This window comes from Rousettus aegyptiacus, unplaced genomic scaffold (genome assembly GCF_014176215.1).
Source record: "Rousettus aegyptiacus isolate mRouAeg1 unplaced genomic scaffold, mRouAeg1.p scaffold_m13_p_10, whole genome shotgun sequence".
NCBI lineage: Eukaryota > Metazoa > Chordata > Mammalia > Chiroptera > Pteropodidae > Rousettus > Rousettus aegyptiacus.
The window spans coordinates 88,934,908-88,960,214 of NW_023416285.1; the positions used below are offsets into that span (position 1 = coordinate 88,934,908).

Below are 25,307 nucleotides of genomic sequence, written 5' to 3' on the forward strand. Positions count from 1 at the left end.
GTTTATAGATTGCAGTTTCATTTCCCTTGGTAAAGCTCTAGGCTTTTAAAAACTGATTGATACAAAGAATAATTAAATATAATGATGAATTTCTTTGAATTTATTCATCTTCTTACTTGTGAATAAGATATCTCTAGCATTTTCATAAGTTTTACCATCAGTGGTCGGAAAAATTACAAACTAGAATTACTGCAATATTTTATTTTAAATGAAAATTAAAAAAAAAAACTTTTTCAAATTTGGTGTAAAATCTTAATCTACATGTTCAAGAAGTTCATTAGACATCAAGTAGGATAAATACAAAATGACCCATACCCAGATACATAACAGTTAAACTGTTCAAAGTCAAAGATAAAGATAAATCTTGAGCGCAGCAATAGAAAAATGACTCATCACATACAAGGGAGCATCAATGTAATTAATAGCAGACTTCAATAGAGGCCAAAAAGAAGTAGAATGATATATTCAAAGTGCTGAAAGAAAAAACTATCAATCAAGAAATTTAAATCCAGCAAAAATACTTTAAGAATGAATGTAAAATAAAATCATTCCCAGGTAAATAATCAGGCCCGCCTCACAATAAACTCTAAATTAAGTTCTTTGGGCTGAAAAGAAATGACACAAATGGTAAATTGAGTCCATAGGAAGAAATGAAGAACACTGAAAATATAAATACGTGGGTTAATATAAAAGACTAAGCTTTTTCTCATTTGTTCTTTAAATTCAGTGAGAAAATGCTGCAGGCTTTCTTTTAAAATCAGAAACACAATAGGATGCAGACACTCTCTAACACTATTTATCATTAAATTGGGATGATTAACCAATGCAATTAAATGAGAAAGCAAATAAAAACACCAGAATTGGGAAGCAAAAGGCAAACATATCTATTGGAGATGATATTATATATCTGAAAATTCTTTAAAAATAAATGAAAAGATTAAATAAAAGATTAATCATGGAGCAGGTTAAAAAACTAATACACAAAAATCAATATCTTTCATACATACAGACAAAAGCCAATTATAAAATATAATAAGAAAGATGATCTCATTAAAGGGAACCAAAAAGAAAGTTAAATGCTTAGGTATAAATGTAGCAGGAAATTTCTAAAACCTATGTGAGAAAAATAATAAAACACTATACAAAAACACACATGTAGACGTGAACAAATGAAAAGGCATACCATATCCCTGGGTAAAAAGATAAAACATCTTATAAATGTCATTTCTCCCTGTTATTTTATCTTATTTATTATTATTATAATTATTTTTTTAATTTTTTTTATTTTTCTGCTATCACAGGTTTCTTTCCCACAGCTTGACAGTTTGATGAATTTCTTGAAAAAAAAAGAGTATTGTAGAAAGCTAGCTCTACCAGACATTAAAATACACTATAAAGCCATTGTAAGTAAAATGGTATGGTATCACCACAAGAATAAAGTGAGGCGACAGAACAAAATAAAAAACGGAAATATTCCTAATTGTGTTTATTACTATATTATATAAAAGTGACATATCAAACCGATGGAGGAAATGATTTTCACTGCAATAAGAGGTAGAAGGAAAACTGCATAGTCACATAACAAAAATAACCTGGACTTTAGTCCTCACAACATACATCAGAATTAACAAATTGCATCAGAAATGAAAACATACAAGTACTACAAGAAAGCATGGGTGAATTTCTCTATAATCTGGGAATGTGAAAAACTTTAACTATCACTAAAAATCCAAGAGTAATAAGAGGAAAGTTTGATTAATTTGTTTATGTAAGGTAAAAATATTTGGTGAGAAAATATTTTGATTTGTTTCCAGGCCTAGGCAGGAAACGTACCCTGAAATGGCACATACTGGAGAGCAGGAAGATATAAAATGTTTTAAAGTCTTTCTCAAAAGGACTTAGGTGTCAAGTTGAATCAAATTCCACTGGTCAAAAAGAAAACAATCTGAGCACTAATTAGGATAATAATGACAATTATTATCAATTATTATCACAGATTCGATGTGATCCCTATGAAAATACTAATGGCATTTTTCACAGAAATAGAACAAATAATCCAAAAATTTATATGGAATCATAAAAGACCCTGAATAGCCATGGCAATCCTGAGAAAGAACAAAGTTGAAGGTATCATACAACCTGATATCAAACCATCCTACAAAACTATAGTAATCAAAACAGCATGGTACGGGCACAAAAACAGACACAAAGCTCAAAGGAATAGAATAGATAGACCAGAAATAAATCCACACCTATATGGTCATTTAACCTATGACAAAGGAGGCAAGAATGTCCAATGCGGTAACGATAGTCTACTCAATAAATTGTATTGGGAAAACTGACCAGATACATGCAAAACAATGAAACTGAACCACTTTTTTCCACCATATGCAAGAATAAACTCAAAATGGATTAAAGACTTAAATGTAAGACCTAAAGCCATGAAATGCCTAGAAGAAATAATAGGCAGTAAACTCTCTAACATTGCTCTTAGTAAACATTTTTCTGATGTATCTCTTTGGGCATGGGAAACAAAAGAAAAAAATAATCAAGTGGGGCTACAGCGAACTAAAAAGGTTTTGCATGGCAAAGAAAATCATCAACAAAATGAAAAGAGTCTACAGAACAGGAGAAGATATTCGCCAATGATACATCTGGAAAGGGGTTAAAAGGCAAAATTTATAAAAAACTCATACAACTCAACACTAAAAAAAAAAAAAAAAAAAAAAAAAAATCTAATCAAAAAATGGGCAGAGGACCTGAACAGACATTTTTCTAGAGGACATACAGATGGCCAACAGACATGAAAAGATGCTCAAAATCACTAATCATTAGAGAAATGCAAATTAAAATCACAATGGAATATCACTTCACACCTGTCAGAATGGCTATCATTAATATCAAAAAACAAATGTTGTCAAGGATGTGGAGAAAAGGGAACCCTCATGCACTGATGGTGGGACTCCAAATTGGCACAGTCACTATGGAAAAGAGGAAGGAGGTGCCTCAAAAAATTAAATGAAACTACCTATGACCCAGCAATCCCACTTCTGGGTATTTATCCAAAGAAGTTCAAAACATTAATTCAAAAAGATCTATGCACCCCTATGTTTACTACAACACTAGTTATAATAGCCGAGATATGGAAGCAATTTGAGTGCCCATTAATAAACTACCGGGTAAACAGACATGGTGCCGAGTTCTGGTCAAGATGGTGGAGCAGGTAAATGCTCTGTTCGCCTCCTCTCACAACCACATTAGAATTACAACTAAAGTACAGAAGAGCCACCATTGAGAGTCACTTGATGTCTAGCTGAACAAAAGTCCTACAGCTAAGGATACACGGAAGAAGACACTTCAAAACTGGTAGGAGGAGCAGAGATACAAAATGGGCTGGTCCCACTCTCAGTTGAGAATTGGGAGAAATATCTTGCCTGCAGAGTTTCCCCCAGAGGCATGATGAGCCCCAGCCCTACACTGGGCTCCCCAGTCAGGATTCCAGTGCCTGAAAGAGAAGTCCCCACAACGTTTGGCTATGAAAACCAACAGAGATTGTGGCTGAATGAGACGAAGGGCTGGAGGAGTCCCAGGCACTCCTCTTAAAGGACCCTGCACGAACATACTAACCTACTTGGTAATGGACTCACTTGCTCTGAGCTCCAGCACTGGGGTGACAGCTCAAAAGGCACCAGGGACATACAGGGAGGAACTGAATTCCTGGCTTCAGGGTGAGGGCTGGAGGGGCAACTTGCTCTTCCGTTTGGCAGAGGGCACTGTTCCTTTGTTGAGCCCTTCTCCTGGCTTGCAGACACAGGTACCACATGTGACTTAGCTCACACTGGTTGCCCTGCCTTGGTGATTCCCTGAGACACCGCCCCTCCCAACTTGCACCCACCCAACCTACTTCCAGTGGCTTTTCCATACAAACAGCTCATGATTCAGACTTTTCTAAAATCTTGCAAAAGTTCACAAAACCTAAACAAGCAGCATCTGGCCTCGGCGTGCCCGGTACCTCTTGCTGAGCAGCCCCGAGCCAGGCACTAGCAGCAGCAACCTCTGTTTATTGCTTCACCTCGTGAGGCACTTCCAAGCCCTGTATGGGCAGCAGCTATCTGACAATGGCTTAGTGGCTCATATAAGGTGGCCCTGGGCAGGCTGCAATTGAACTTAGCCTGTGACAGAGTCCCTCACAGAAAGCCCTGGCTTGCACTCCCAGTGGCCAGCTTCGGTCTGAGCTGGAGCACCACTCAGGGTCCCATCTGAGGATAACACACCCGAAGGGTAAACAAGGCAGGGAGCAGAGCCCTTCTAAAGCAAATCCTACTCTGTAGGGTCAGCCCCTACGTAAGAGCTCCTCCACTGATCATGGGCAGTCATCACAACCAATCAGCCTAAGAGTCAATCTCTCCCACTGACAAGCAAACAGCACCTAAGACTCACTAAAACAGGAGGGACATACCACCCTTACAAGGGACACACCAGGCTCAGGTAACCAGGAAAGACTGCCACTGGGACACACAGTACATTTACTAAATAAGGCGACTCTACTAAGATTAGGAGACACAGCAGTCCTTCCTAACACATAGAAACAAACACACGTAGGCAGCCAAAATGAGAAGACAAAATACATGTCCCAAATGAAAGAAGGGAACAAAGCTCCAGAAAAAGAAATAAACAAAATCAAGACAGGCAATCTACCAGACGCAGAGTTCAAAACGCTGGTTATCAGGATGCTCAATGAACTCAGGGGAAGAATAGATGAACTCGGTGAGAACTTTAACAAAACAAAACAAAACAAAAAAACAAAATATAAAAGTGGAGAAAGAAGACATAAAAAAGAACTAGTCAAAAATGAAGGATACAATAACTGAAATGAAGAATACCTTAGGAGGAATTAACAGTAGATTAGTTGAAGCAGAGAATCTAATCAGCAATTTAGAAGACAAGGCAGCCAAAAACACCCTATTGGAACAGCAACAAGAAAACATAATCCAAAAATAAGGTGGATAGTTTAAGAGGCCTCTGGGACAGCATCAGGCGTACTAACATTCCTATCACAGAGACATCAGAAGGAGGAGAGAGAAAGCGAGGAATTGAAAACCTATCTGAAGAAATGACAACTGAAAACTTCCCTAACCCGGTGAAGGTAATAGACATACAAGCCCAGGAAGCACAGAGAGTCCCGAACAAGATGAACACAAAGCGGCCCACACCAACACATCATAACTGAAATGCCAAAGGTGAAAGACAAAGACAGAATCGTAAAAGCATAAGAAAGAGAAAAGCAGTTATTTACCTACATAGAGCTCTCATAAGACTGTCAGCTGATTTTTTAACAGAAACTTTGCAAGCCAGAAGGGATTTGCAGGAAATACTCAAAGTGATGAAAAGTAAGGATCTATAACCAAGATTACTCTACCCGGCAAAGCTATCATTCAGAATTGAAGGACAGATAAAGAACTTCCTAAACAAGACAAAGCCAAAGGAGGTCATCACCACCAAGCCAGTATTACAGGAAATGTTGCAAGAACTTCTTTGAGATGAAAAAAGAAAAAGAAAAAAAAAAGATTGACAATATGAATAATGGCAATAACTACATATCTATCAAAAATTGCTTTAAATGTAAATGGATTAAATGCTTTAATCCAAAGATCGGGCAACTGAATGGATAAGAAAACAAGACCCTTATGTATGCGAGAGGCTCACTTTAACTCAAAAGACACACAGACTGAAAGTAAAAGAATAAAAAAAGATGTTGCATGACAATGGAAACAAACAAACAAAAAAGCTGAGGCAGCAATACTTATACAAGACAAAAAAGACTTTAAACCAAAGGCTATAACAAGAGAGAAAAAAGGACCCAGAAATCCTAATTCTGGTAATTATCTGAAGAAACTGAAAACACTACTTTGACGGGACATGTGAACACATATATTCATTGCAGCATTATTTTCAAGATATGGAGGCCACATGGGGATCCATCAATGGATGAATGTATAAAGAAGTGATACATACATACCATGGAACATTATCCAGCCATAAAAAAAAATCTGATCTAGCTATATGCAACAACATAAATGGACCTAGAGTATGGTATTGCGTTGTGTGGACTAAATCTGAGAGAAAGACAAATGCCATATGTAGAATCTAGAGAATAGGATAAACAAACAAACAACAGAAACAAGGTTGTATTTACAGGGAGCACTTTGATGGTTGTCAGACTAGGGGAAGGGGGATGGATAAAGGGGGAAGGGGATTAAGAGGAACAAATCGGCAGTTAGAAAACAGTCATGGGGGTATAGAGTATGGCATGGGGAATATAGTCAATAGTATTGTAATAACTATGTGTGGTGTCAGGTGGGTACTGAACTTACTGGGATCATCGCTATAACTTATATAAATGTCTAATCTCTGAAATTAATGTAACATTATATATCAACTATAATTGAAAAAATAAAAACATAAAAATTTAAAAAATAAAAAAAAAGAGGTGATGTACAATGGAATTTTACTCAGCCCTAAAAAAAAAAAAAAAAAGGAAAAGAAAAAAGAAATCTTACCATTTGTGACAACATGGATGAACATAGAAGGTATAATGTTAAGAGAAATAGGTCAAACAAAGACAACATGTAATCTCACTTATATGTGAAATCTATAGAAGGAATATAAATCAGAAACAGACGCATAGATACGGAAAACGAACTGGTGACTGCCGCGTGGGAGTGGGTTCGGGGGACGGGTGAAAAAGGGACTGAGGGACGAAGAAGGGCAAACTGGCGGTTACGCCATTGTCACGAGGATGTGGCGTACAGCACGGGGAAGGCAGTCCATTACATCGTGAGGCCTGTGTAGGGTGCCAGGTGGGCGGACTTAACGGGGGCGGGTGGGGGCATTGCTTTGCAAATTACGTAAATGTCTAACTACTGTGCTGTACGTCTGCAACGAATATAAAATAATACTGAATGTCGATTCTGATTGAAAATTTTTAAAAAGGTGTACCTACCACACAAAGTCTATTTCTAAGAATTTCCTCCACTAGAAACCTGTTTTCTAACAACTAGATGATATTTATTTAAATAAAAACCTTTTTAAAATCCAACTTCGCTTCCCTCTTACTGTTACAACAAAGACGATGCCTTTCATTTCTGATACCGCCTTCCACTTATTCCTCAGATGATACAATGGACTATGAAAATAAATAAATAAAATAATCAACTAATTATTAAATTAAATTAAATGACACTTTTGTGATTACAAGCAAACTGCTTCCAGGGCTCTTGCACCATGTGGCATACTATTTCATCATTCTGCATGTCATTTAGTCACCCCTGGCTCAGCACGATGTACCAAGCAGGAAAGGGTTCAGTTAGTACTCGTGACATATCATCGAAAGCTTCCCCTTACGCTCTGCACCCATAACTTCATCATCACTGCAGAAATGAGCCAAGTCCATATTTATGATTCGGCACCACATAAATATCATCCTGGTAAGTTTGCCTTGAAAAGGCCACCTGAGCTGTCTTACTACACGCTAAGATAAAACGGTGTTTAAAACATACCTGAACATGTTTAGTCATCAAAAAGCATCAGTCTATCTTTTTAGCGTGATTTATTTAGCAGGTGTGACTTGGAAATTAAATTCATGAAAAACGTCCTTACCCAACAGATGTAGAGTATTCGTACTATTCAAGGAACTGAAAATATAGTCCGTGAAATAGCCTGGGGGAGGCAGGTTTCTTTGCCCCAGGCAAACACCTTGGAGGGACAAAGCAATGATCGTGGCCGCCAGCCGGGGAAGTGTGTTTTCATCGGCACCGTCCCTGCTCACGATTCCAGACTTTCTCTTCAGCATTTGGGTTTCCATACACTGGAACCACATACAAAGGAAAAAGAAAATTTAATCCTCTCAAGTTACTTTGATTTGAACGTCTCTAGGATTTCACCAAAGACAAGGGATAGTTCTTCATCTAATAAAAGAGGATCGAACTGTGGGAATATGGTTATTGTCATTCTTTAGTCTGAGATATAACTCTGGTTGGAAAATATGTGTTTCTTTTATCTGCCATGATACTGAATATTCTCCCATCCCACTGGTCCTCATTTGTCTAACCTTTCTCACTACAACCTTAAAGATGTGTTTTCTCCAAGGAGACCTCTTACTCTCTGCTTACATCCTTGCATTTGGTAAACTGTTTCTCTCCAGTTTCAAGTACAGTCTGCAGTGTAATGACTTTCAAATCCATATTCCCGACCTTGACTCACGTTGGCTCTGCTGCCTTGTATCATCACAGAGCACATCTTTCATGCCTGCTTTTACCTCACTGTATGCTGATTGCAAATCAAAGCTGCCACAGTTTCTGTGTCTTTGCATTACCATAGCACATAGAACCTATGACATAGGACCTTTTTCCTGTGCACGCCAATGCTCCCTTAATGGAATGATGAGCATCTAAGAGGTTAGAATCTTGCCTTATGGCCCACTCACATTCCTATTCATTTATTTAAGTATGTATTGGGTGCCTACTCTGTTCCAGACACTATGCTCAGCCCACATATTCTCCTTTCATTCTCCCAAAGCTCCGTGCAGTGGATACTCTTTTTCGCCGACCAACCAGCCAATAAAGGACAGAGTCCTGATGGTGCTCAGATCTGACCCCACAGCCTACGCTCTTCAATAGCCTTGCTCTTGCATGTAGAAGTCAACTGAAACCCAGGATGGTGATGGGACTTTCATACCATCAAAGTAAGTTCCATAGCACCGTGCTTGGGACAGACAGGATAAGGCTTTAATACTTTCTCTGCTATTTCTAACTGGGTGGCCTTGGCCAAGTGATTATCCTCGCTGACCTCCACATTTATTGTCTGCAAAAAGAGACGATGCTACCCACTACAAACGTTATTAAGGTCAGATAATGTGTGCAAAACCCTTGGCATGGTAGTTGGCACACGGGACAGAGTCAGCGAATCTCAGCTATTACTGTTGTTCTTTGTCCAGCAGCACTTCTGATCGGTGGTAGGCTGGAAAAGGTAGCAAGGTTCAGACCAAGGAAAGCCTTACATTTAGTACTATGAACAAATTTCCCCTGAAAGCTCCAAGGGAGCCACTGACAAGAGAATAATACAATAAGATATTTTATAAAACTATTCACTCTGGTGGCAAAATACTGAATGGATTGACAGGGGTAGAATTGAAGGGCAAGAAGTCTAGTTAAGAAGTTATTATGGATCCGAGGTAGTTCTTGACTTAAAATGGCAGCTCTAGAGATGGAAAGAAGTGGATACATTTGAGGAATACTAAGAAGTTAGACTAAAGGACTTGGAGGACAATATGAAGGCATGTAGAGAATCAAAACTGAGTCGGGTCGCTGGGTGTGACAACTATACAATGGTCATGCCACCCAATAGCCCCCGAATTTTTTCTGAATATCCAATATGTGTCTGGTAGTCTCCTAGGTGCTAGAAATACAATGATGACCAAAGCCAAAAGCATTTCCTGCTGGGGAGCTTAGTTTAGTATTGCTAATAAAATAAAAATGTAATCGAATATAAGATGACAACTTTGGTAATGGCTTTGAAGAAAAGGCACAAGGTACAGTGAGAGTGAAAAGAGACACCTCTCCTACAGTAAGGCAGATCAAGGGAGACTTCTTTGAGATTGCGACACACAGACAATCTCAAAGCGCTGGAGGAGGAAGAGGAAGGAACACTCCAGGCAGGAGAAATGGCATGGGCACAGTTCTTGTGGCAGGAGAGAGGATGCAGATATGAAGGGCTGGAGGGAGGGCAGTAGTTGGAGCAGGCAGAGGGGTTGCGGGAGCATGCTAAAAGTCTATGGCAAGTAATGGAGCCCCTTATCCTAAAATCAAAAAGAAGCCGAAGAGGGATTTTGAGCAAAAGATGGGAATGGAGGTTGTATGATTGGATCTGTATTTTGATAAATTGACTCTGACCACATGGTGGAGAATAAAAAAATTGGAAAGAGACTCTAACTGATTACTAATAGTACAGGTAGAAGACTATTACAGTGGTCCAAGTAGAAGACAGTGGTGATGGTAACGGAAAAAAGTCAACAGGTTAAGATCTTTAGGAGGTAATGGCCATAGGATGTGCAGGTGGATTAGACGTGAAGTGGGAAGAAATTTAGAAAACTAAATTTCTAGTTGGGCAATTGACCAGACGATGGTGCCATTTACCAATATGTGGAGTAATACAAAAGGATCAGGTCTGGCCAGATTAATTTATGACCTTAATTTTGAATATGTTCAGTGTGAGTTACCTTTACAATATTCTTTTAAAAAAGAAAAACTGATGCTGTGTAGGATACATGGGTCTGGAGTCCAGAGAAGTCGAGAATTGAGACACACTTTCGTGAGTCACACGTACGAATAGATGCTCTAGCCTGGAGAAAACGTATGGAATGAACTGAGGCTAAGACCAAGCCTTAAGGAGCGATAATGCTTAAAAGTAGTGCAGAGAAAGGAGAGCCTGCCCAGGTGAAAATGGGGGCCAGAGAAATAGAAAGAAAACCAAGAATGTGCAGTATTATATCGGCCAAGGTACAGGACGTTTCAAGAGCTACATAAGCAACACCAAATAAAGGAAGAAGTAAGGCTTTAGGCTTTACTACTGAGTTTCAAGTGCCAAGGAAATATCCAAATGGAGATTTTTGCCAGGTTGATGTATAAATGAGTCTGCAGCAGAGCTGACAGCAGAATTAACATAATCAGTATTTAGTTGTATGTGAAGTTGTCAGGGCAGATTATTCAGCAAGAATATGTGGAGTGAGTAGAAGAGAAACTAAAGGTGTGGCCATGGAGGAGTCCAAAATTTAAGGGATGGCAGATCAAGTGGATCCTCCAAAGGAACTTGATACAGGATGTCTGGACCACTGAGAAGAAAACCAGGAAATATGGGGTGATGGAAGCAAAAAGAAACATACAACATGGGATGACGGACATCAGTGAGTGACAGAAAGCTTCCTGGAGGCAGGACTTGACAAAAGTGAGGATGCAAAAAGCAGGACACAGACGGCTGAGAAATAAAATGTATGGGAATAAAGAATGGACAGGCGGGTCTCTCGTGAAGCTTGGCTGTAAGGAGAAGGAAGTAAGTCCGTCCCAAGAGGAATCAAGAGAGCATTGTGTCAATGTGGCATTCTTGTGACCCGGGACAAGGAGTGAAAAGTGCCCACTGGATTTCTTTCTAAGTCTGTAATTGGTAAGCTTGGAAAGGACACATTCATAGCTGAGCTGGAGAGCAGACTGAAAGGCTGAGAGGCAGTAACAAAGCCATTGATCAACGTTGAGAAGTAGCCAGAAGTTCCATGCATGAAGACAAGTTGATATAACAGAGTGTGGACCTTCTAGAGGTGTGGATGTCATGAAAGTACCAGTCTCGAAGGACCATCAAGGAGAGAGGAGAATTCCAACCACCATGTCCTCCCCAAAGGCCTTGGGATGTGGTCACGGCACCCATCCTCCACTTAAGAGGCAGGGCTAGTGGGGAATTCGGTACAGATTCCTGTTCACCTACCACGGAAATGGCAAATGGCGGAAAGAACAGGGAAAGGGATGAGCATTAAGAGGTCGAGTCAGGAAGATAAAACACAGCAGTTTGGACAAAACGGCATGAAGGAATGGAGGGACCTTTACACTCTGGGCTTACCGAGGAGGATGGCTAGATTAGGGTACTGTGGAGTAAAGCTGTTTTTCTTGGTGAGCTGGTTAAGACCCACTTGGAGTGGCTATTGGTGGCTTGACCTATGGAGATTAAGCTTTTGCAGACCACGACCTAGGGATGCTAGCAGTGACAGGCCTGGTCTGCCAGCACCTTCCGTGACCCGCAGCTTCTAGTCAGACAGAAGAGCACCCTGCAGTGAGGTGGCATCAGGCCTGTGAAAGTCTGGACTGACTGATTTCCTAAAAGATTCCTAGCCCGGGGGAACGGGCTAAAGGACCCCACACAAAAACCAGAGACAATGCTTTCCTCCGGGAGGCAGGGGGTCCCAAGCCTAACAAGGGTTACGACTCAACAAGAGCTCAATTCTTGACTGAAGAGATGGATAAAATAGGTCTGCATGTAAGACTGGCTTATTTTACTCTGTTATAGAAATGTTTAATCTCACAAACACTTAGAAGCCCAGAAATCTGTGTCAAATATACACACATCCTCTGCTTTTTGAGTGCTGAGCTGCCATTTCCAGTTGATCCGCATCAGACATCAAAAGGCAGGAGCAGATAGGATGACCGAAATCCTGGTGGCCAATCTGAACCAGTCTTGTGTTACACAGGTGTTGCGCTGGGGAAATGATATGTAGGCACACTTCCTCACTTCAGCAGAAAACTAGATTTTATGAAGGAACCTCATTTTCTCAATTGGAAATACAAACAAAAAACATGGCCAGATTTTGAGATCCCTGAGATTAGCTACTGAAGTGATGTTCGCAGAGTCCTTAGGAAATAGTTTTTCCACTCGTTCTGCCAATAACGAGAAAAATTAAACATATCTAGAGTAAATTAGAGGATATGTTTGCTGGCCGGTAAGCTGGAGCATGATACCTTTGGGTTCCTAGGAGCCAGAATTGAAGCCAAAAATCAAATTCATCAATATATGTTGCTATAGTCTAAATGCCTGTGTCCCCCCAAAACCCACATGTTGAAATCTTAATCCCTAAAGCGATGGCCTTAGGAGGTGAGGCCTTTGGGAGGTGATGAGGTGATGAGGGTGGAGCCCTCAGGAATGGGATTTGTGCCCTTATAATAGGGCCCCCAGGGAGCTCCCTGCCCCTGACACAGCAAGAAAACGGCACCTGTGAACCAGGAAGGGGTTCACACCAGGCACCGAATCTGCCCGCATCTCGATCTCGGGCTTCTCACCACCCAAAACTGTGAGAAATAAACATCCATGGTTTATAAGATACCCAGTGTACCACATTTTTGTTATAGCAGCTCAAACGGACTAAGACACATATTGACGAATATCTCAAGGGAAAAAAACAATGTTTCCCCACACTCTTCAAAACGTGCTGGTGGCTCCTCAATGAAGTCTTTCAGAAACTATTATTTTTAAAAAAGTTTCTTATGTCTAGAGAAATGTATCTGCTCAACTTTCCCACTGCGAAGTGGAATGCAAAAAGGTAACTGGTGAAAGCCAGGTTTTCTGGGGTAATGATGACGCTAAAAGGAGACCACGGGCCACTTCCTGGCGGTGGGAGGCGCGAGAGGAGAGAAGCACTTGCAGGCACCCCGAACTCAGGCAGCCCGCCTCAAACCACAAAACAGACACCGTCTGCACTGTCATGAATCATGCTGTTTGCAAGCTGCCGCTTTGGTGAAATAATTAATTTGGCGCTCTCAAATTGGGTTTTCCTTCTCTCTTCCCAGCCAGAAGTCAAGACAAATAGACCCGGTGGCTCGACCTCGATGGGTTCGTCCTTGGAGACCGATCATAAGGTGTGATTCACACTTACTTTCCTGCTCAGGGGGCCTCAGGAGAAGACAGCTGCGCTGTCACCTGGACCGCCCGCCGGCCCGCCCACCCGACTTCTGGCTCAAACTCATCTTACAATAATTAGTCACTCTGTTTCCCCTTTAGACTCAGAATTTCAGATTACACGCCTTAACACCCCATAGCTAAAAACCACAAACACTTAACTTCTGTTAGAAGTCCTCGGAAGTCTCGGGAATAAATAATTGATGAAAAATAAGGCTCCCAGACTGCGTCTTGGTAGCGGAGTCGCTTAGCCGTTTTGCCTTCTTACCTGGCTTCTGGAAGTGTGGAAATGTTGCCTGGTGAACGCCAGGATATCTTCCATCTCATTCTGGGAGAGGAAGTCGGAGTCTTCGTCCTGCCGGAGGCTGAGGAGGCTGTGGAGGTAAAACTCATACTCCCTCTCACTCATGTCGAGCTTCGAAGAACAGATCTCCTCCTGATGAATAATGTAATAGAGGAGGAGAAGAGAAACTCTCTGCACCACTTCCTCCCTGAGCTGGTCTTCGAAATCTCCTCCAGCTGTTAGCAACAGGGCATCTGGTTCAAAGCACTGGGTGAAAAACGAAAACGAGAACAAACAAAAATGAAAACAGACAGAAACAGAGACAAAGCTTAGCTAATACTCCCAACACCGGTGACTGCAGAGTCTCCACTGCTCGTAACTGTATGGGCAGGAGGGGAAAGTGAGTAGGCTCAACAGCCATATTCGAATAAGAGAGCCGTGGTTGGACTTTCACATAACAGCGATGCCCTCCCAGTGCGTCCTTAGTCTCTGAGAGTGGTCCGTTCTCTCCAACTACCGTGCCACAAGTCATTCATTTGCTACCTTGAGTAAAACCAGCCTCTTTGGCTTTTAAAGCGATGCCCCCACTGCATTTAGAATGAAATCCAAGCTCCTTGCAGTTTTCTCCTTCAACGGGCTCCTGACTACACTACCTCCCAGAACTTATGTTAGCTTCTCTCCACCTCTGTCGTCAAACGTCTGCCCTGTGATTTTTCTATCAGTTCCACCAAGCTTCCCCCCGACACGCTCTCAGGTCTTTTCGTTCCCCTCACTTCTCCGGTCTCAGTTTAAAACGCCACCTCTCATGGATGCTTTCTGAACGCCCTGTCTGGAGTTGAAGGCCCCCAGCCCCAACTCCTACTGAACCCTGTTGTTCAGTAGGAATATAAGGCAAGCCACAAATGTGAGCCACGCCTATCATTTTAAATTTTCTAGTAGCCATATTTTAAAAAGTAAAAAGGAACTGGTGAAATTGATCATATTTTTTTATCATATGTTAATCATAGAGAATCATTGAAACTTCTATATACAAGATTCATTCCAACATGGAATCAAAATTTGTCGAAATTACATATGATTTCACTTATATATGGAATCTAAAAATAAAACAAAACAATGCACAAAACAAAGCTGAAATGGACCCATAGATATAGAAAATAAGCTGATGGTTGACAAAGGAGCGGGAGGGAGAGGGGGGAAAACTCTTAAAACTCAACAGTAGAAAAACAAACAATTCAGTTAAGGAATAGACCAGACGCTTCACCAAAGAGAAGAGATGGTGGTAAATAAGCCCATGAAAAGATATTCCACAGCATTAGCCACTAGGGGAACACGAAATACAGCCATGATGAGAACCACTACATACCCATTAGAATGGCTTTTTAAAAAAAAGAAAAGAAAAGAAAAAGAAAGGAAAAACTCTGACAATACTAAACGCTGTCAGGATCCAGAGAAACCACAACTCGCGTATATCGTTAGCAGGACTGCAAAGCAATGCAACGCCCTTGACAGTTTACACCCTACGGCTAAAGAAAAGAATCACTAACGAGCGATTTGGTGTTCTTTGCGTCCTGCCGCGTCTGGAAAGCTGGTGTGTGTTCCACACTGGCCAGCACACTCGATTCAGACGAGCCGTGCCACACATCGAGTGCCCAACGGCCACAGGCAGCTAGGGGCAGGTCTGGCACACACCGTTTTTTTAAAATTTTCTTCATAGCGCTAGCATTCTAAAATGACTTCGCCAACTTTGGTTTTCCTCTCTCCCCTTGAGGACAACTGGTCCACCAAGGCCGGCTTCATCTGCTTTGTGCACAGTTCGCCTCGGCATCCAGTGCCGTGTCCGGCACTTCGAGGTGTGAAAACAGGACGCATGAACACCTGCCTCCTTTATCTGACCTACGAGAATGGCCGAAGCTGTTTCCACGGTGCTTTATGCGTTTCACAACTCACGGACAAACACCCGGCTCATCTAAATCAAAGATGACGTGGCACAAAGGGGTATTCGGGGTTATGTGACGGGACAGTGAGAATGAGGCAGACACAGGGGGTGTAGAGGGGACCCCCTCCCAGCAAGATGGGAGCTGCCTTCCTGGAGAGACGGTCAGGGAGCTCCAGAGAACTCCAGGGAGCTCCAGAGAAGCAGCCCATGACAGGGCACCGAGCTCAGAACGAAGGCACTTGAGTCCCGGAGGGATTTGTCCCACTGCGGGACAATGCACTCTAACACCTATTTCGTAATGGAGGTGCTCTTGACATATAGCATCATATTAGCTTCAGATGTACAACATCACGATTTGATATTTATGTATATCGCAAAATGATCACAACACATCTAGTTAACGCCCATCGCCACACATGGTTAAAAATTCTTTTTTCTTGTGATGAGAACGTTTTAAGATCTACTCCCTTAGCAAGTTTCAAGCACGCGACAGTGTTAGCTGTAGTCACCACGCTGCGCACACCCCCCAAGGACTTAATTATTCTATTACTGGAAGTTTGCACATTTTGACTCCTTTTTAGCCATTTTGCCCACCTTGTCACCATAATCATAATATTATATTACTATAATGTCTTTCAATCTGTTCTCTGAAATAGAAGTTTCAGAGGTTCTAATCCCATGCCTTCTGTGTATTCCACTGGGTAACATCTGATCAGAGTCAAAAACAAACATGTCATCCATCTCTAAAGCGGAGCATTAATCACATTCTTCACAAGCCACACAGACTCCAGGCTCACACCAACTTGGCTATGAGGGGACGAGACCGAGCCAACAGAGGGACAGGCTGCCCAGCAAGACCCGCTCGATCTGCATATTAATTAAGCTCCATCACTGAAACAAGCAGCCCCTCTCTGTCCCCTAACTAGCCCACGAGAAAGGTCCGTGGCTTAGTAGCTGTTGGCCGAACTGATATCGAGACCCAAAAAGGTAAATCAGTTTGAAACAAGGGTAATAAAGCCATTCCTTGTACCAAATGACCTCCTGAAACCAAAGTATTGGTAATATTAGCTATCGATTTTTGGATGCCATGTGTCCAAAAGAGTGCTAAGTGCCTTATGGATTCAGGTATTTTCAATGTATAAATCTCATCGGTTCTGAAAAAAGTGTCAGATAATTAATTTTTTTTTGATGGCGGGAACCTTATTTTGAATGAGAAAAAAAAAAAGTCCCCAACCTAGACAATCATCTGCCAAAAATTTCTGCAAATATAAAGCATGTAGAATATCAATTACCCAATTATTTAATGTATAATGAATTAAGGAATAGGTACATTTATAGGCAGTATGCAAGGATGCTGCACAGAATCAAGTATAAACTCTTCCTTCTGAGGAAGGCGAACCCACGGTCTACGTGAAAACTAAGGGGAGGCAAACACAGCCAACAGTGGTCGCCCAGTCTTCACTCCTGCTCTGCCAGTGATAATACTTTATTCTCTTATTCCACTGCTTCATGGCATGAAGAAGATAAGCTGTGGATCCAACTATGTACTCGCCGTGCGGCCCCTCACCCAGTAATTCTCTCTTCCTCCCGTTTGGTCGGAAGAAATACAGCTCGTGAGGAGGCCGGGGGGGATCAGTAAGGCTCTGATACCCATCGGGGAGCACACGGCACCCCCAGAGTGTTAAAAGGGTTCATGGTCACAGACTTCCAAGCGCTGTCCAGGCTGCCGGGAGGGGCTGGGTAGGCGAGGTGAAGAGCATCAAGAACATGGAGAGCAGGAACTCCGCGAGGCCACCGGACCGCACGTGTGGCCAGGGCGCGGGTGACAGCACACGACAGTGGTGTGGCCACCCGGCATCCCATCTGAGGGGCCTGAGACCCCCGGCCCTTCGTGGCTTCTCCGCGATGCCCTCGCTACGTCTCTTCCTAGGGTTGGGACGGCTGGGGTGTGGCATGGGGCGGCAGAGAAGAGGGTAACATCAGTCACCCTGCAGATGTTCGCTCCAGAAATGGTTTGCAAAAAGCATACGGCTTGGAAGGAGAATCAGTTCGACTTTGAAAACTTTTAAGTAGTTGTGGAAGCAGCTCATTTTGTCTGTTTGTCGTTCTGGAATGAACAGATGTTGCTTTAATTTTGTGATGCTTGCTGAAAGGAAGCTTAACGGTGAACCAAGTGACTAAGGGCTGAACACTTGGCACTTTTCTATGGTGCTTGACTTTCAGACACCGTCCCTTCCTGCAGAAGGCGGTGGCTTGGAGAAAGAATGCGGTAGGGAACGTCAGAAGAGCCAACCTAAGAAAATGTGAATTTTCCTCTGGGGGGAAGGATGGGGTTCAAGGGGAAACTGAAATTTTCAGTTCATCGCCACTAGCTTCAGCTGTCCAAGTGTTTGCAGAGGCTCAGCTGGGTTTGGGAGAGGATGTTTAGTAAAACTGTGCACACACTGTCACCCCATAGGCATCAAGATTTGTCCAAAGCTCTGACTCTGGTGAAGTGATTCTTTGTTAAAGAAGAATGGGCTCATTCAGGAATAATCCATTGATTTTCCTTTTAATCTTGTCGGGTGGAAGCATAAGTCTGAAGAGAGAGAGAGAGAAAAAAAACCCATAGATTCCAGGAATTCGTTTTTAAGACTTTATAAACTCTGGTGGGAAGCCTAGTTAAAATGCGAGAAGCCCTCCTTACTAAACTAAATGGACTTCTCTCATACTTGGCAATAATTTTCTGTGGCACGCTGCAGCCCAGTGGGATTGCCTCCTTGAGCTGCTTAATTCAGCTCTGTTTCTTGTTTGTGGCGCCCAGGTGAGATCCTCAATGACAATGACATGAAATCTTTCCTCTTCTACATGAATAAGGCAGTTGTCACACCTGCAGGGTAAACCGTAGGCGTTTTAGCCCAAAAGATGTGTAGAGTTTGATTCTGGGTTATAAGTAAACCCAATGACCTTTACGCAAGTTCTCAGATTTTTATAAGATGTGTTTTTGGGGGGCGTGGGGGTGCTAACAATTGGCTGTAAAATACAAGAGGGAAATTGTATCTCTCTTTATTCCTTTGTTAATTGAAACAAAGGTCTGGAAGGATGTTGGCAGATGGCAGGCACTAGCTTTTTGCGGGTCTGTGCTGGATTTAGCAGCATTTCGGACTGAGAAAAAGTCTTAATGGAGAAGAGTTAAGATCAATTTGTTGGATAAACTTAAGAAAAAGCTTGATGCTTTTCCCACTTTATCCCGACAGCTATGACACATGGGGGGGGAGCGGTGTACGTTAAACGCAGGACCTTGAGGCTGCGGTTCTCCTCCTCCAACGTGTCTGAGAAGGGCTTGGAGAGCTTGGCTCAAAACCCCAAGCCCCTGGACAGCCGAGCGGGAGGGGCGTGCCAAGGAATGGCTTATTATTTCTCAGCAGCACTGCAGGCGCTTCATAAACCAGGCTCCAGTGTGCCTGGAAAAGGAGACTGGACATGTCCTTGAGGCACAGGGAAGGTAAAGGGATGGAGGGGAGGGTCTGCATCCCCTGAATAGTCCACGTGGTCCACACAGAGAGCTCCCCGAGGGGGAAGCCACCACCCCGGTCTTAGAGCTGAGGGAGTTGAGGCTCAGCATACCCCAGCAGCTAGAAGGTGCCAGAACGAGGGTTCGGGCCAGTCACGGGCTCAGGCAGATACCTGGGTCTCTTCCCCTCGCCACACCTGCAGCCCAGGTAGGGTCCTGGTTCTCGGATGGAAGTGGCATTTATTCTTTGGGAGTCACTTAATCCCTCATTAAATTCATTAAAACTCCATTCAAACCCTTCTCATTAAAAAGAGAAGCCATGATCCATCGGGCAAGACTTTTCATTTCCCAAGGTAGCAGCTTGAATGGATTTAGTCGTAAATGCCCAGCGCTCTCAAATATTTCAGATTTAAAATTAAAAAAAAAAAAGAAATAGGCTTTTACGTATACATAAAATAAAATCGGGGCCTTTTTTTTCCTCTTTACCAAGGCAAGATTCCCCACGTTCGTCTTTTTTTTAAGACATTTAGGGATATGAACTTGCTCTTCTGCCCTCTTTTTACCAGAAAATTTCTAATACGTACGCTGCCTCTCAGTGCACAAAGTCCCCGAAAAGACAAAAAGGACTCAACAACCTGAATCCCGTGGTTTGTGTCATGAAGGTGGGCGTTTGTGAAATCGGTAGGACACTGCTTCTTTCTGGCACTTTATGAACGACACAGGGAGACTTCGTGGCTCCTTGCTTACAGGTGATCCGGGGGAATGGTCGCCCTCTGAACAGGCTAATCTGAGATTTCCCTTTTTATTTATTTATTTTTTTAACTTCAGTCTGTTTCACAGAGGAAGAGAAATAGCAAGAGGGCGAGACTATTAAAGATAGTGTTTGACTTCCTGAGGATGGAACTAATTCAAACAGGAGCTAACTCAGTCAAACTCTCAATAATGTCACGGAACCCACAAAGTGCAAAACAACTCCTCCCTCCCACCTAAAAAAAAAAAATTGGAGGACAAGTCTGCGTGTTTACATTCTCCCTAGCTAAGCTAATATTCAGACTCAAAAAGGCACTTCGTGCCGTTAGAGAAGAACATTTCCCTGAAGCGAATTCTCAGAAGGCATTAATAAGACGTGACTCCTAGTTATTTCCAGTGGGAAGTCTCATGTTGCTATATATATCAATTAATGTCATCACAGCTGAGTTGCCTATTGAAACACAAGTTGCCTCTGGGAACCCTTGGGAACTGTACTAATTATTGAATTATTTATTGTTTGCACAGAAGAGAAAAATTTTCTCTATGAGCAAGACCCTTCTGTCACGAAAAAAATAAACCGCTTGGCTGAGAACCATCCCTCCGACAACCAATCAGGAGTGAGCAAGTCTGCCAAAAGTCATTGGGGGGTGGGGGCAGCTATTTGCTTCTCTTATTAATGTTTTGGCACCTCTATTTATTTGTGGGTTCATTCTGAAAAATCTCATCGGTCAGGAAAGGGATGGTGAAGCATGGCTGTGTTTTCTGTGGTCATTTTAAGACGTGTATCTTACCTCTTGTGCCGCTCCTGTTAATCCCCCCCCCCACCACGCCACCTTATCCACTCCCATGTGGACATTCTGATTTCACATTAGATGCTGATTTTACATTAACGCTGATTATACATTAACGTAGCCTGCAGAGATTTTTTTAAAAAATTCCATCCCGGGCAAGTTCAATCACAATCTCTGGAAGAGGAGGCCCCAACATGGGTGTTTTGTTGGGTCTCATTTTAGCTCCACCTGAGAAACACCCCTTCCTCAGCTCAGATCCCCCAGTTTTGAGAAGATGATTATCCAATTCATTCACTATCCACCATGCGAAAATATATAGAACACAGCCAATCAATATCCAGGAGAAAGGACTTAAAAATCCAACAGTAGACCACTATCAGATCACTATTATTATGCCTCAGAAAACAAACAGCCTCTAGCTAGCTTACTAATCATGTGCAAATTCACCACAAGCTCTCAAAAGGGATTAGTTAAACCAGAAAGAAGAGAGAACTCAGTTCACACCACACATCCATACCTCTCAACCAGCAGAAGGGTGGTAGACAGGCTTACACGAGCATTTCCATTTAAATTAACAAAAGTAGTCTCCTTGTCTTAAAATGCTTTATGCAGCATGCGAATGGCTTGTTGACTCCCAGATGTGGGAGCTGGTATACCACGGCGCACTGCACCCTGGGGTACTGGAAGGCTTGCCCTCAATGCTGCTTCACTGAAGCACGTGGCGAGAGACCGTCGCTCTCGTGTGAACATGCCCGACCTAACACCTGATCCCATTCCGTGCACTAACCGGATGACAGTCTCCTGGGCTCCCACGGGTCCTGCGTGGGCAGCCGGTTCTCTCCAGCAACGCTTTGACGAAGCTTCGCGAGTGGTTCAGGGGTGGGTGGTCGCCAGTGGAGAGACCTCGGAGGACTTCTGTCAGTTGGCCAGAACTCCAAGCGCCACCGCCATCCTGGGCGGAGGGCTTTTCTGTCTCAGTAGAGGGAACAAAGCTGAGCAGAAGGAACAACGGCACTGAGAATACCGAATGCTTTGTCTGGAAGCTCATCTCCCCGCTTCCTTGACCTCACGTCTTTGATGGAGATGGGTGGGTGAGGGTTCACGGTAGGAACTTGTAACCAGAGGAATTTCTGTGGTAAAGGGGGAAAATAAAGGCTTTAATCATTGGGCCTGCAACATGTTTGAAAGGATTCGTTAATTGGGTGGCTAAGCTGATTTGCAATGGCAAGCTCTTTCTGAACAACGGGGGGTCTGTAGGTCATTTATAACCCCAAAGAACAGGAAACTATGGTGGTTGTAGACCTGCAAACTGTAGAACAGTCAAGAAGTTCATTCTACTGCCTCTCTGTGAACTCAACCTAGAATCAAAATTGAGAAAGAGTAAGTTTTCCTGCTTATCCTGCAGGTGATACAAGTCATGGGACCAGAGACAGGGAACACTCTCATTTTATCTCATTGTTGAGACCCGCAGTGGTTTGCGGTCCTCGTTACTGAAATAACTAAGTAAAAGTAAAGAGAAAATAATGAGTTACCAATATCATGTTGAGTGAGAAGGTTTTAGACAAAGAAGGGTCCTGGAAGAAAGTAGTAACATCTAGAAAATGCTCGTCGTTTTCTAGGTTAGTTTATTAAGAGTACAAACTATCTTTAAAAAACAAGAGAATTTCAAGACCTTGTGAGCCATGACATGAGAAAGCCACACACTCAGCTAAAGGGTCGGGCATGACTTTAGAGCTAATCAGCTTTCTGGAAAAAAAAAAAAAATTAATCTCTTCAACTAATTGCTTAAGAAATGAAAACAGTGTCTCTCCTGTCAGATCCTGGCCCAGAGATGAGCTAGTTATGACTGTGGGTGGCAGTGCCGAATATACTGGGATTACTTTTATGCTTAATAAAAAGGAAAAGGAGTTTAAGATTCTTATGTTAGTATTTTTAAAATGACAGCAGATGAGACAAGCATTTCTAAACCCAGTGCTTACCTTCAGAAGATAGATAAATGATTACTTTTCTGGAGCCCTGCAGCCTCTCAAACCTCCGAGAGTATCTTGTGGTTACAAAGTCCTTCGTTTTTAAAATTCCTTGCCTGTGCGCTGGAAGCTGGAGAGGATTATTCCAGCCCAGCGAAGTTTTCAGTTGCTATGGAGAGAGCTGCTCCGGAGGTAACAATGAAGGTGGATAAAAGTGAGAACTTTCTCTCTGGCAGTTTTTCAGGAAAATCAGATAAATGTGGCTACGGAACCTGCCATTTTATACCGATATTTACCAATCTTCTCAGAATCATCTACGTCACTTGCCCTTTCAGGGACATGAGCGAAGTCAAAGGATTTCGCTTTGCAAAATAAAAGGTTTTAGTATGAGATCAAGGTTTTTTGTTTTTTGTTTTTTGTTTTTTTCCAGTTGGTTCTGCGATAAGGGCTTTATCCGTAGTCAAACCAAAGATTTGCTGAAAAGGCAGGCTCTTTAGCACCTTATTTATTTTGCAAGGTGCAGAGGTTGAAAAGATTTAAGGTGGTGGTAGATTTGTAAATAGAGAGGTTCAATCGCGAAGAAAAAGCATTTGTTGGAGGAACAAAGTTCTTACCTGGGACGTGAGTGGAGCTGAGCGGGGATCTTTAACGAGCTGTACGTGTTCTGGGCCCAGAGTCTGCAGTGGAAAGGATGACACAGGGCCCCTCAGGCTCTGGGGGACAGGCTCTCAATAAGTTATTAGTGAATCGAGGAGTGAGAGAACAAAGTGGCAAACTTCATAGGACGTAAGGGAAGATAAAACCCAGCATCTCAAAGCGGGCTGGGTACGTGTAAACGGCCCGCAGGGCACAGAAAGAGGAAGCGACTCTGCAGAACGGAAGGGATGAATAGGCTTCTGAGTGCAATTCTATTGGCAGTGGGTGGCGAGGACCCGGCTGCTGCTGAGACAGAAGAAATCCGAGAAAGAAGCTGGGGTAACTGGTCTCCTCGATCACTGATTGCAAATGAAAACTGGGAACAACAGGGCGAGATTATCCTCAGGGAAGGCCAGTGCCACTGATAGCAATGCAAAAAGCATAAACGCTCCCAGAACACTCCGGACTTCTCTTTAATCGTGTATCACAAACACTTGGATTCATCTCAGCTGTCAAGGGATGGGACTTGGCCTGTTGGTTTTGAGCTCGGGGGTGAGATTAACTAGAGTTAGAGCCCCGGATGGTGAGTCCCACAGAGAGGGGTGAGGACTTGGTCAAGACCTGCCAGCTACGGATCCCAAAGAGGCAGAGCAGCAAGGAGAGCCTGGGCTCAGGACCAGAGAGACACCGGACGCAGGGCCCTGCGGGCTCCTGCTCACCACTCCCTACAGGGGGACTGTTAAGGCTGGAAATTTTTCAACTGAGCCAACTTCTGCTTCTGTAATCTGCTTGCTTGTTTGATATTAACCAGGGTGTGGTTCTAGGCTTTATAAACTGCATCTTTTGGGAGCTCGGGGCTGACCTCCTCTAACCCTGCGTGGTAGAGAGTCAGTCGCCGGCCGGCTAATAAAGGTTCCCAATTCATCTCAATTGGCTACGTGGGTCTTAAAGTTGATCAAACCACAACCGGACCATCTGAGCATCACTTGCAGGCTCAGCCTCAGTCTCTACCCGAGCCTCAGAAACTTGGGTAGGGGGTTGCTAAGGGAAAACATAGGTGTACCTCGGAGTTACTGCCAGTTTGGCTCCAGCCTGCGGCAATAAAGCGAGTGTACCATAAAGCAAACGTGCCATCTCTGCTGGGGGAGGGTCTTGCCTTCGGTTTGTAAAAAAACAAACAAACAAACAACAAAAAAGAACACAATATCTGTGAAGCACCACAAAGCAAAGGGCAATAAAGTGAGGACTCCTGTAGGCCAGAACCTGCTGAGCAAATCATCCCATTCCCCCATCACCTTTAAGTACCTGGGCTCTGCCTTGTTTCCAGAATTAAGCCCTCTCCTCCCAGCCCAGCTGCAATTAACGGGTCCTGAAATCAGCCCTCCCTGCCCAAGTGCCACTGTGCAACCCTCCCGGCTGCCACAGAGCCGCGCCCTGACTTGCTGTGACCAGTGCTCCCAGGACAGTGCCCCTCTCGGTACTTGGGGACTTTTGCTGATTCTCCTGTGCCGACGTCCAGGAGTCTCGTATTTCCGGGCTACAGATTCCTCGTAACTGGGCCCCGACAGGGCACCTCCTGCAGGAATTCTCCAACGCCATTCACCAGTCTCAGCCGCTCCCAACACCGTCACCACCACTAGCCACAAAGCCCCAAGGCTCCCAAAGTGAATTTCCTCCCATGGGCACGTGCTGGAGCCAGCGTTGTTTGCCCCCAAGTCTTGTTCTACCCTGTCACCAGAGACCAGTCCTCCTAGGAGGACTAATGCCTGGTGACCTGAGGCGGAGCCGAGGCGGTGATGCTGGCGCTGGGGAGCGGCTACAGATGCAGATGAAGCTTCGCTTGGCCCGCCGCTCGCCTCCTGCTGTGCGGCCCGGTTCCTAACAGGACACAGACCTGTACGGCCCACTGCCCGGAGCTTGGGGACCCTTGCTCGCAGTCATACCTACAATTCAGCCA

The 25,307-nt window shown here is 43.4% G+C and overlaps 1 protein-coding gene across 3 annotated transcripts in view; it reads right to left on the minus strand.

The window, feature by feature from the left end:
* Positions 1–23,620, minus strand: part of SLC39A12 (solute carrier family 39 member 12) — a 71,910-nt gene extending 48,290 nt beyond the window's left edge. For 2 of the 3 annotated variants that reach the window (XM_016150622.2, XM_016150623.2), the window contains exons 1-4: positions 22,727–22,945; positions 21,535–21,877; positions 13,760–14,041; positions 7,660–7,867 (exon numbers count right to left, since the gene is read on the minus strand). In XM_016150622.2, coding sequence (XP_016006108.2) covers positions 7,660–7,867; positions 13,760–14,041; positions 21,535–21,795 — 751 coding nt within the window. In that variant the 5' untranslated portion in view covers positions 21,796–21,877; positions 22,727–22,945. Of the gene's footprint in view, positions 1–7,659; positions 7,868–13,759; positions 14,042–21,534; positions 21,878–22,726; positions 22,946–23,328 lie in introns of those variants that run through there. The other variant, XM_036228157.1, reaches the window with a different exon arrangement.
* Between the last annotated feature and the right edge of the window lie 1,687 nt (positions 23,621–25,307).